Source organism: Sciurus carolinensis, chromosome 6, assembly GCF_902686445.1.
Source record: "Sciurus carolinensis chromosome 6, mSciCar1.2, whole genome shotgun sequence".
In the NCBI taxonomy this organism is placed as follows: Eukaryota; Metazoa; Chordata; class Mammalia; order Rodentia; family Sciuridae; genus Sciurus; species Sciurus carolinensis.
Window position 1 is genome coordinate 78,677,258 of NC_062218.1, and position 13,813 is coordinate 78,691,070.

At 34.4% G+C, this 13,813-nt stretch overlaps 1 protein-coding gene across 3 annotated transcripts in view; it reads right to left on the bottom strand.

Moving 5' to 3' along the window:
• Positions 1 to 13,813, bottom strand: part of Fam172a (family with sequence similarity 172 member A) — a 487,402-nt gene that overhangs the window by 437,828 nt on the left and 35,761 nt on the right. For 2 of the 3 annotated variants that reach the window (XM_047555171.1, XM_047555169.1), the window contains exon 2: positions 4,137 to 4,257. The exons of the other annotated variant lie outside the window; for it this stretch is intronic. In XM_047555171.1, the coding sequence (XP_047411127.1) occupies positions 4,137 to 4,242 (106 nt within the window). In that variant the 5' untranslated portion in view covers positions 4,243 to 4,257. The remainder of the gene's footprint in view (positions 1 to 4,136; positions 4,258 to 13,813) is intronic. 3 annotated transcript variants of the gene reach the window in all.

Here is a 13,813-nt window from a genome sequence, read left to right on the forward strand (position 1 = left end):
TTATTACCTCTTGCAATTAACCAGAGACTAACTACTCACACAGAGATCATTAAAGCCACAAGGAGTTTTATGTAGATACACACTTGAGCTTACTTCAAGAAACAGAATATGGCTACAAAATTAATACAGCAGTACACTATGGACTACAGTTAATTTTATGTAGTTATGTTTTAATACTCTATATTTGTTTACATTTTTCTTCCCTATAACTGATGCCAGGTATAGTGTGTGTATGCATATGTTACACTAGTAAATGATAAAACAGACTACTATCTACATGTAGTCTAAGTGATCATGACATACATATTTTTTTCTTAATTTTTTTGGTATTTGTAGATACACAGTTCATTTGAAAAATTTTTCAAATACCTTTATATCTCAAAAACAAATCCATGTTAAGTATACCCATGCAATTCTAACCCATGTTGTTCAAGAACCAATTGTATTTTCAATTTGACTCCATTCATTCTTATAATACCATGTGTACTAAGGATTATTATTCCTATTGCACAAAAGAAGATAAATATTCAAAGAAATTAAACAACTTGCCCTATTGTAAGAGGAAAGATCTGCACTTAAATACAGATAGTTATATCTCTAGAGTCTATTTATACTCTTTTAACATCAGTGTATTACCTCTAAAATTCCCCAAATCATTCTGACCTCAAACAATGTTTGTGGGAGTACCAATCAGAACCACAACTTGGGAAATCAAATTTTCTTATTGATTATGATTATAAGGCTGAATATGCACAAAATCTATCTAGGTGGAAAACAACATATCTATTTAGGTGAAAACTTTCACTAACATTCCTTGTCACTGCTCCTAAATTATCCCTTATTCCACATATGCTGGATTGAACAACAGCATACAGGTATGAAATGAAACCCTCTATAGAGTTGTCTATAGCTGCCTTCAATTTCCTTTCATTCTTACTAAAATTCTCTAGTCAGGCTCTAATTCCATCAATTCACTGAAACAACTGTTTATAAAGGTCATAAATGACCCTCACATTGTCAAATCCAAAAGTAAATTCTCAGTCCTCATTTAATCTGATCCATCATCAGCATATAACTTAATTAATTACTCCTTTTTTATACTTTGGCATTCAGGATTTCTCTTACTCTTGGTTCGTCACTTCACTAGAAATTCCTTTTCAGCCTGTGTTGTTGGTTCCTCCTCATCTTCCTGACTAAAGGTCAAGGTGACCACAGCTTAATCTTCAGACCTCTTTTTTTTTTTTTTTTGATTCGTTATATACAAATGGGGCACAACTTTCATTTCTCTGATTGTACACGAAGTAGAGTCACATCGTTTGTGTAATCATACATGTACATAAGGTAATGATGTTTGTCTCATTCTATTATCTTTCCTTCATCCCGCCCCCTCCCCACTGCTCATTTTCCTGTGTGTAATTCAGCCTTCCTTCTTGCCTTACCCACTTCCCCCATTATGTATCATCATCCACTTATCAGAGAAATCATTTGGTCTTTGGTTTTATGGGATTGGCTTATTTCACTTGGCATGATATTCTCCAGTTCCATCCATTTACCAGCAAATGCCATAATTTTATTCTTCCTTATGGCTGAATAATATTCCATTATGTATATATACCACAGTTTCTTTATCCATTCATCTATTGAAGGACATCTAGGCTGGTTCCACAATCTAGCTATTGTGAATTGAACAGCTATGAACATTGATGTGGCTGCATCAGCATACTGTAGTATGCTGATTTTAAATCCTTTGGTTAGAGTCCAAGGAGTGGGATAGCTGGGTTAAATTCCAAGTTTTCTAAGGAATCTCCACACTGCTTTCCAGAGTGGCTGCACTAATTTGCAGCCCCACCAGCAATGTATGAGTGTACCTTTTCCCCTACATCCTTGCCCAACACCTATTGTTGCTTGTATTCTTGATAATCGCCATTCTAATTGGAGTGAGATAAAATCTTAGGGTAGTTTTGATTTGCATTTCTCTTATTACTAGAGATGTTGAACATTTTTTCATATATCTGTGGACTGCTTGTAGATCTTCTGTGGAGTGTTTGCTAATTTCCTTAGCCCATTTATTGATTGGGCTCTTTGTAGTTTGGGTGTAAAGTTCTTTAAGTTCTTTATAAACTTTGGAGATGAGTGTTCTGTCTGAGTGTATGTGGAAAAGATTTTCTATGTAGGCTCTCTTTTCACATTGTTGACTGTTTCCTTTGCTGAGAAAAAGCTTTTTTGTTCAAATCTATCCCAATTATTGATTCCTGCTTTTATTTCTAGTGCTTTGGGAATCATGTTAAGGAAGTCTGGTAATAAGCTGATATGATGAAGATTTGGACCTACTTTTTATTCTATTAGGTGCAAGGTCTCTGATCTAATTCCTAGGTCCTTGGTCCATTTTGAGTTTTGTGCAGGGTGAGAGAGAGGGCAGACCTCTTTTTTAGCTACACTAACATCTTGGGTGATCTCAATTAGGATCATAATTATAAATATTATTTCTCACTTAATGATTTCCCCAAATTTTATCTCTAGCCTAAACTCTCCCCAAAGTCCCCAAATCAGCTTCTCCACTTTTGATGTTTAACTGCGATCTAACATTCACACATTCAAAACCTTACTCTTGCTATTTACTGCTGCCACCTCCCAATTTGTTTTCTCTGTTTTCTCAGTCTAATTAATGGCTCCTATCACTGAGTTATTTCAGATAAGAACATTCAGAGTGATCTTAGCTTTTCTCACATATCTCATGTCTAATATATCATCTAATAATGTAATCTCTTTCTCCAAAACATTTTCAGAATCCATCACTTCTTCATCATTCCCTGTTACCAACTTAATCCAAAGCCCATCATCATCTCTCACATTTGTGAGGAGAATTTGTCTAGAAAAGCTAAAGAGAGCAACCATCTTAATCATTTTCCACTTTTGTGGGTAAGAGCTAGTTATATTATCCCATCAATGGATCATTACATCTAAACCCAGAGTAAAGATGACATAAATTGAGCCAACAAACTGGTTGCTTCATCTTGTATCTGCTTGAGGTTTCATAATAAGAGATAAAACAAGGTAATCAGAAAAATTCTTGAGGTATTTTTATTATCCACTTGAGAATATTCAGGTAGCGACAGCAGCCAAGGATTCAGAGAAGGAGCCTATAGTCATTTCTATATGAAACATATCTAGCTGGAGCATCTGCTATAAAAACATATCTTGGAACACTTGAGGAACAGATAGATTCTACACTAAATCAAATAAAAGGGAATCCTATCATTTGACAGATCACATAGTTTTTAGTGGCCATTTTAACAGTATTTAGATGTGGGACCTTTAAAAGGTGACTGGGTCATAAAGGGTCCACCCTTACATATAGGGCTACTGCTGTTTTGCCTCTTGGTTCTTCCTCCACAGGATAACACAGCAAAAAGGCTCTTGACGGATGCAAGCACCTTGATATTAGACTTCCCAGTCTTTAGAACTGAGACAATAAGTTTCTGTTTATTATAAAATATTTATTCTTTCTATCATAGAAGCAGAAAGCAGACTTAAAAAATAGTTGGCATCTAAACATTGAGAAAATCCTTGAAAACTTATACAGGTTAATTAGATAATCTGATGATGGACAAGTTATAGACACTGAAATATTTGATAATAAAGAATGGATATTTCTTTTAGGAGTAAAAGTATATTAGACAACAGATTATGGAAAAAAAAAAGAGTCTAGAACTCAAATTCCCTAACAATGTCTAAGGCAGATTCCTTCTGAAGTATTAACATGGAGGGTCTCCCATAAAATATCCCTAGTGCCAATGTCACAAACACAAAATACTGGAATAGTCAGATCATTATCCTAACCCAATATGGTAAGGGAATCAGTCTTGATTCATAAGACTTACAGTGTTAGTTATAACACTATATGCATGACCTTGAGCAAGAAGAACATTAAGACTTCTTATAGCTGCAAAAATCACTGAGTATGTACTACATCTCAGATACTATGAGAGTTCTTGTGAGTGACGCAAATAACTGCAAACAGCCTAGGTACTGATAATCTTGTTTTAAAATTGAAATGAATGAAAGGTCACCTAAACATTCCTACACCTTTTCTAGGCATAATAAAAATTTCCTAAGAAAGCAAATTAATTATGTACCTTTCAGAGCTGTAGTCTTTTCATTTTCATCTGGACCTCCCTGCTGGATTTGTGCCATGCTTATCCAAATTGGTAACAAAATTAAAGAGCTCAAGGAAATAGACATCAATCTTCAGACAGTCTAGAATGAATGAAAGCAATAAATTAAGCTTTACTCAAATCCTACCTACTCCATGAGGATTTCCCAGCTCTTTCCACTGGAAGAGAATAATCTTGTACCCTGATTTGTCACTACACTTTGTTGATAACTATACCATAGCTCCTATAGCCTGCTTTGCATTATAGTTATTTATGTACTTATTGGGCTCATTTAACAGTTTACAAGTTCCAGGAATATAGGTATCAAGTTTTTGTCAACATTATAACTCTCATGTCACCATACGCAATACCTGAATGTACTGAACTGAATTTAGCCAAATTTACTCTTTAGTTTTGATTCTTTATCACCTAATGTTTTCAAAAAAAAAAAAAAACCTTCAGATAATTTCAAAACTTTTAATTTCATTTAAACAATAAGCATGTTCCATTTACAAGGTCACAACATCTTCCTCCTGGAACATGGAAACAGTTAGAAGGAGAAAAATAAATACAGAAAGCATCTATACATTACCTATACTGTAACTAAAAATACAAGTTGAAGGAAAAAATAGCCCTTTTAAAAATTAAATTATGTTAAATTCTCTTTCTGGAAGCCATACTTTATAAATGGTGCTCCAGTAAGTAATCATAATATAAAATTGTTATTTATTACAATCTAGTTCTGCTCTACATTGGCCAAAGGGAAGACTTTAAAACTATAAATAAATGACTTCCCAAGATGCCCATGATCAAAAAACTAAAGCACTATTGCTATGCTTAAAGTTTAAAAGAAAAAACATGCAACACATACAATGGAAAAATGTAAGCTAAAGTTAGTCAATTACACATAACTATTAGGGAAATTATAAGACAATTTCATTGATGACAATGAAACACAATAGAATATTCCCCTGATTTGGGTACCCATTGGATTTGCTATGCACAAAGCAAACTGTAGTTCCCACTTAAAGGTACATCTTATGATTATCTTTAAAAACAAGTATATGTCCAAAATTAGAATGTTAGAGAAATAATCTAAAATTTACTTATTCTGCAAGTGGGTAAAAAAAAAATTTAAATGTACTACTGAAAACACATATCTTAAGCCATGAATGTATATTTGGAAAAAGACATTACCAATGCTGCCCATATTTCAAGTCTAATTGTAGGTGATATAAGAGAAAGGGTCTTCTGGCTCTCCCATGAACTAGCCATGAACCCATGGTATACTATTTAACTACTCTATGATTCCTTTTCCATATATGTAAAATGGAAATGATAATCATGCCTCCCTCATAGTGAAGCTAAATATAAAACATTTAGTATAGTGTCTGATTTATAATTAAGTGCTCAACATATGTTGGCTTGTATTTTTTTAAATTGTTGTCAATGAATCTGATCTTCACCACTTAATACCAACTCTGTGACCTCTGGAAAGTCACTTAATATCCAAAATCTTCAGTTCTCTCACTTATAAAATGTGGCTCATACTTACATAGTAGTAGTTAAAAGTGTATAGCCAATCGTTGCAGTATTATTACTACCAGATGATACGATATCTCCTAAAAAGAAAAACTAAACTATCAATCAGTCATCTGCTACCATCTAGATCTGAAGTGTTCCTAAAGGCTTATGTGTTAAAAGCATGGCTGTCAACAATGGTGCTATTTGGAGGTGATGGAAACTTTAGGAGGTAGGACCTGGTGAAATAAAGTTAGGTCACAGAGGGCATGACCTTAAAATGGGATATTGGGGCCCTTCCAACTCTTCTTATCTCTCTTTGCATACTTGCTGTCATGAAGTGAGCAACTTTGCTCCAGCACAGGCTCCCTGCCCACGTTGCTACAGGCCCCAAAGCAATGGGGCCAATTGACCATGCACTGAAACCTCTAAAACCACAAGCCAAAATCTCTCTTTCCTATTTAAGTTGATTATCTCAGGTATTTTGTCAAAAAGGCAGAAAGTTAGTGCAGGCCATATAGCCCACCTCAAAGAGTGCCTGCCTCTCATGCTGGAGGCCTGGGTTCGAGTCCCCAGCACTGTGGGTTTGTGGAAAAAGGCAGAAAGTTGACTAACATGATGACTTTTGACTGGGAAAGCAATTTCACTTAACATGGAAGTAGCTGCTATTTTTCTTCTGTGTATTTGTAACCCAAAATTCCATAAATTCAAGATAAATCAAATGTATCTACATTCCATGAAGAACTATATTCCAGTCTATAAGGTTGTGGATGCATCACTATAGTATGCTGATTTTAAATCTTTTGGGTATAAACAGAGGAATGGGATAACTGGTTCAAGTGGTGGTTCCATTCCAAGTTTTCTGAGGAATTTCCATAATGCCTTCCAGAGGACTGCACCAATTTGCAATCCCACCAGCAATGTATGAGTGTATTTTTCTCCACACCCTCGCCAATATTTATTGTTGCTTGTATTCTTGATAACTGCCATTCTGACCGGAATGAGATGAAATCTCAGTGTAGTTTTAATTTGCATTTCTCTAATTGCTATGTTCAAAAATGTTGAACATTTTTTCATGTACTTGTTGACCAATTGTATTAAAGAATCATTATTCTTATTTTATATGAGATAACTTAAAAATTCACATACCAGTTTTCTGTAGTGATGACATATTAGAAGTTGGGAAACTACTAATTATCTTATATGACCCTAAACCTTATAGTGGCAGATACAAAGCAAGTAGGCATGAAGCAAAAGCAATTTGTCTGTTGCTCTCTTATATTCTGTTAGATTTTTTACTCTCTTGAGTTATTTTCCATGGCTGTAGTACAGCTGGTAAAGCTAAGCCAGGAACATTATAAATTCTCAATTTAGTTTTCCTAATAAAAATTCAGAGTTATAACTTGCATGACCACAGATAAACACTATTGAAAATGCAGCCAGCAAGCCATTTGGTATATTTGATATATATTAATATGTGCACTCAACATAGTTTATTTGGTATTATCTGATGGAGGTTAGGTTATAGGGAATAAAGTGGTGGAAGGTTTTTACTGATGTGAATTGGGACACAGTTGACATGTTGTATACTTCACGATAACCATTGTTGTTTAAATATGGTTTCCTAGAAATGGTTACAGTACAAACTAGATTCAAAACATCTCAGTTTGCAATTTCATTCTGTGAACTACACAAAGCAATTATCATATCTTTCCCTTCTATGATTCCAACAGAGAATCCACTATGTATAAATAAAGCTATAAATAACTTGTCATGTGTAATCTTTATCTAGTCAGCATTTCAAAACATGAAACAGTAGAATATTTATTTACCCTGTTTGTTCAAAATATGACATGAGCACTATATAAAATGTTCAGAAAGATACACAGAAGCCTCATTTTTCCATGTTTGTTTTTAGTCAGGTATTAAATACGAACTAGATATAGGTGATTTTACAACAGGAGCCCTCTCTACCTCACATTCTGAATGCATTTACAAAAGTACAAAATATAGCACAGAACAAGTAAAACTGGGTTAATTCTCCGAGGCCCCCAGCCCTGGTCTGGGTCTTGTATGGATCCAAAGCACCTATGCTCACTAAATCAGGCTCTGGAAATCAAGCTCAAAATAGCCTATTTGCACTTGAAAGTACATTAAGTAAAATTGGTACCAGAGATTTATAAGGAAGTAAAAAGACCCACTTAAATTATAGTTAAAAAGACCAGTTTGTTCATCAGTAAAGGTAAGTTCAAACTTATACAGGATAGCATGTAATTCTAAGACTATAGTGATTTTAAAATATATGTTTTGGGGGATGCATATTATACAGATATAAGAAAACTGGGGGAGAAGCTATAAAATGAAGACATCAGACTGGAGCAGACACAGAAGATAAAGTACAGCATCCTATGTGCCTCTGGTGCACAAAAGATGGTAGCTACCACACAGAATGCAATTAGGTTTAGATAAAGGTTTAGCTCAGTCTAGGAATACCTGATTCTAATTCAAGGCCATCTAAAATAACTTCTTAGTTTTCCCAAGCAACATGATATAATAGGCATGGACTGAGAAATCTGGGTTTTTAATCTCAGTTCCACTGCAAAGTAAAGTGACTTCAAGAAAGTCACAATGCTAGCATTCAGTATGGAAGCTACCATTTTCTAGGCACCAGGGTCCCATATTATGCTGGGTTTTGTCTTCCGTGTCTGCTCCCATTCTATAGCCTCTCGCCCAGCACTTACATATCAGTATACACACAAATACACACACCACAAAATATGTTTTAAAATCATTGTAGTCTTACAATTATATGCTAAGTAATAGGAATAAAATGAAAATAAGAACAGTTACCTTTGTGGGCTATTAGAAATATTATATGAAAGAATGTACACAAAACCATTTCATAAACTATAAACTCCTTTACAAACACTGACTATCCATATAAAATAAATAACTAAGAGACTGAAATGGATCCAGTTCAAAGAAATAAGAACCTTATGATATGCGTTACCTAGATGTATTCTTAACACAATAGTAAGACCCCACAATAAATATTTTTTGAGTTAAATTCAGTTTCTAAGACTATATTTTGAAAAACAACAGAATTTAAACAAATTTTTATATCATTTATTTCCTTATTTACATTTCCTTCAAACTTCACTAAAATATGTACCTGAGCAGCAACCAAGCATGTGAGTTCTACCTTCATTTAAAGTTTTGCCCAAAGAAGAACACTATTCCAACTCTCCTAAATACACACAATGATCAAAAGGTCACCAATTGTATTCATAACCAAAATCTTATTGTTCATTACAACAGTCAGGGAGAGGCGCAGTTGACACACTTGGACTTTACAAATATGAGACAGCCTAGGCTTTGGAAGTTAAATAAACCTGGTTAAGGAATCCTAGATGCTAAGAAGGGGTAGGTTTCCAACTCTAGTCTTTTGACTCCTAATTATGAGTTCCATCTATTCTACCATTCTGATAGAGTCAAACTACTTAATTTCACTAGAAAAATAATTCCAGTTTCTTCACTTTGCAAAAGATTCATATTCTCATGTACTGATTTCCATTATCAGGAATTACAAGTTGGAGTTTGGACAAGTTGGACATAATTATGTATAGACAAAGCTGTCAACTAAAATTCTCAGTGTATTTAGTTTGCTATTCTGAATTAAGACTGATAAAAAGTATCCCCCATTGTTTCTCATAATATGCTGGGAAACAAAACATCTGAAAGAAAAAGCCAAAAGTTAAGAAATAACAAATAGAATGATTTTAAAATAAATAAATATTGCACTACTGTCTTTTTAATAGGTTCCAAAATTAGTAATCGTCTGGTCAAATTTCATATAGTTTTTAAGCTACTAGAAGGCATAAACTCAAAATACTACAGTAGAAAACCATATGGCACCTACAAGACAATTCTAAAATTGAAGAAATTAAACAAAAAACTAAGATAATTCTAGATTATATAAAATTTATCCAAATAAAACAATTATGTAGTCTTTTATGAGGTTTTTACTATGTAAAAACAGAAAAAGCAGAGTTATGGCCAAGCACAAAATAATTCCCGAATTTTATAAAACCAGAGTATGTCAAACAAGCAGTAGTCTCTTTCATACAGATCAAATATAAATGTCACTCTTGATAAATATAAACAATAAAGCACAAATAATACAAATATGCATAATCCTAGGTCAAAGTAAACAGGTAGAAACTAATTTCAAAACAGACAATACATGAAATAACAATAAAAACATATTCACAAAGTCAGTACCAAATTTCTCATTTCATAAACATGCTTACTAGCATCTCTAGCAGTGCTAAACTTAGTGAACTCAAAATGCGACTTAAGATTTTAAATTATAACATACATGTAGCAGACACTGGCTAAATTACCCAGCTGCCCTTTCAAGGAACTTGCTGTAAGCTACAGGGCATGCAGTCAACCAATAACTTCCAACTGTCCAACACTTCAGATAGCCTCAGGTGTAGTATGCTATCTCCTTCAAGGTTATGCCTGTCTCCTATTGACCCTCCAGTGACAAAACCAAGTGGAAATGTGAAGGAAAACTGATGGGCAATATGAGCTTCAGAATTTGTTGCTAAGTTGATAGAGGTTTCATTTAGGTCTGCACGTAATTCAACTTCTCTCTCTAATCAATCCTATTCTCGTCCTTCACAAGCTGATCTTTTCTTCTTCCCACCTTTGGTGCTTGGGCATTGAACCCTGGGCCTTATTCATGCTAGGCATGCACTATACTACCAAGCTATACTCCAGTGCTAATGCTGATCTTGAATAAAACATTTTACACCCCAAATTCTGTCTCAGCATCTGCTTCTGGAAAGACCAAGCTTTGACAATGTGCTTTTCCAAGTGTTTTTCTGAATATTTCACAAAAAGTTTCTGATATTATGAGACAAGATATATTCAAAATATATAAAGAACCCCAGCAACTCAACAATAAAAGAGACAAATAATTAAAAAGTGAGCAAAGAAAGTGGGGCATGGAGGCACATGCCTGTAATCTCAGCAGCTCAGGAGGCTGAGACAGGAGGATCATCAGTTCAAACCCAGCCTCAGCAAAAATGAGGCACTAAGCAACTCAGTGAGACTGTGTCTCTAAATAAAATACAAAATAGGGCTGGGGCTGGGGCTCAGTGGTCAAGTGCCCCTAAGCTCAAGCCCCAGTTCTGCCCCTTGCTGCCCCTCCCCGCCAAAAAAAAAAAAAAAATAGTGAGCAAAGGATATGAATACAAATTTCTCAAAAAATACACAAAAATCAAAAAGTACACAAACACATGCTTAAAATCATTAGGCATTACAAAAATGCATCAAAACCTCAATAAGATACAATGTCATACATACTACTATGACTACAATCAAAAAGAAAAACAAAAGAAGTGTTCATAAGAACATGGAATATTTTAGTTAGCTTTTTAGGCACTGTGACCAAAATTCTTGACAAGAACAATCAGAGGAGGAAACATTTATTTAAGGGCTCACGGTTTCAGAGGTCTCAGTCCACAGATAGTCAGTTCCATTCCTCAGAATTTGAGGTAAGGCAGCACATCAAGGCAGAAGAGTGTGAGGGAGGAAAGCAGCTGGGAACATGGCACCAAGAAGCAGAGAGAGAGAGCTTTGCTCAATACAGACAAAATATAAACCCCAAAGGCAGGGCCCCAGATACCCACTTCCTTCAGTCACATCCTACCTGCCTACTTTTACCATAGTTAATCTCCCTAACACACCAATTAAGACTCTCATAACCCAATCATTTTACCTCTACAGCTTCTTGCATTGCCTCACACATGAATTTTAGGACAACACCTAATATCTAAATTATAACATGGAGAAATGTAATCCCTGCTATTTTACTGGTAGGAATGCAAACTGGCACAGCTACTCCAGAAACATTTGAGCAGTTTCTGAAAATATCACACATACGGTTTGCCATATGACCTAGCAATTCTACTTCTGGATATATGTGCAAGAGAAATAAACACATGTCCACACCAAAACTGATACACAAATGTTTACAGAAATATTATTCATAATTGCTAAAAAAATAGAAATAACAAAATGTCTATGACACAAAATATGGCATATAGATACAATTGAATATTATTAATAAAAACTAAGTATTGATGCACACTACATGAATGGCCTTAAAAACATGCTAAGGAAATGAAGTTAGTAACAAAAGATATTTTATATAAAATGCCCAAAATAAGCAAATCCACAGAAACACAAAGTAGATTAATGGCTCTCAAGGATTGGGAGAAGGAAAGAATGGAGTATGACTGTCAATAGTTTTATGGTTTCTTTTTGAGGTGATGATTGTACACTTCAGGGTAGAGGGTGTCCCTTACTGTGTATTAAATGGTTTCATTCGTTCCTCCCCACTCCCCATCTCTTTTTCTCAACATTTATAAAGCCAAAGGTCAAAATACGATCTCAAAAGGAAGGAGACTTGATAATCTTACTCACTCTTTTCTCTTCCTTCCATGAAACAGGAATGAGAAGTGAACTTTAGGCAGACTCACTTGAAGAATTTCTCTCTTAATTTAAATGCTCCTATCATCCTCTCTACCAGAAATGTAAAGGCAACTGTCTAGGCCTGCTCTGGTTATATAGAGGAACAAACTTTATTTTCTAGGTATAAAAGATAAACATTATAAAAAGCATTTGTAAATCACAGTGCTCTAACTTGTTCTCTGCATTGAGACTTCTATGTCAACCATTATTGGATTGATTTCCTTGCCTTCTGCTATTCCTTGGAAACAACTTCTAATGGCAATCTGACCAGAAGTACTGATTCAATTTGTTTGTGATTCAGTTAATCCCCTAAACATTAACACCTAATAGTACCCAAATTGTACCCAATTTCTAAAAAGGACTGATAATAATATTTGGTAATAATTTTTATTACTATTATTATTTTGAGTATTCTTATAAAATTGATTGCAACATTATATCAACTTCTTCAAAGTTATAAATGTACCATTAGCTTTGGGAAAAAGAAAAAGAAAAGCTTGAGCACAGAATCAAGCAATTTTAAGGCTAGAAAGCTATACAAATGACACTAGCAATGAAACAATATCTACAGTGAACTCCTTATTGATCATTTAAGGGAAAATTTCAGTGAAGTTTGACTTTACCTAAATGTGTTATCATTTGAAAATAGATTTTTTTCTTTTGGCTTCTAGAATCTCCCAGTTCCTTCTGGAATGATACTTCTTTCTAGAATTTGATGTTTGTACCATATATAAACAAGGCCCATATCTTAGGACCAAGAGGGGTTAAACTCAAGAGAAATATTAGAAGGTTCTAGATTGCCATGATGCCACAAATATCTGAACTTAGGAAGGGGAAATTAGTAATTTGAAACTTCAAGTTATTAAAGTACCATAATAATTATAGTGACCACTTACTTTATTAAGAAAACGATACACAGAATTGATGCCTTGCCTAAAGTAACAAATGATTTCAAGTTGCCAACTGTCTTACACTAAAAACAATCAAAGAGCTTTCAGCACACTTCCCCTTCAATATTTTTCCCACAAAGACAACCATCATTTAACATTAATTATGGAAATGAAATCTGAAGCAGTGAAGCTGCCAACACAATGACACTTTGTGGAATGTTAAGCCATTTATGTCCTCAAACCTACGCTTTAAAAGTATGCCAAAATTATAGCACACAATAAGGAGCAGGGGAAGGAGAATAGAAATTCATGGATTAGACAAAGGGGAATGAAGGGAATGAAGAGGGAACAGGAATAGGAAAGACAGGAGAATGAACAGGACATAATTTTCCTATGTTCATATACCAACACAACCAGTGAAATGTCACATTATGAATAACCGCAAGAATGTGATCCTAATTAGAGTAAGTTATACTCCATGTATGCATAATATGTCAAAATACACTCTACTGTCATGTATATCTAAAAAGAACAAATAATAAAGTCAAAAAAGTATGCCACAAGTTCTCATTACTATTATCCATACAAGCACCAAGTGATAGAGTCCCTTCTCATGATTGTGAGAGTCAAGAATTTTACAATTAGATTATCATTTCTAACATTATATCTAAGTCCTCCAAGAGATTCTCCTGTTTGGAATAACTA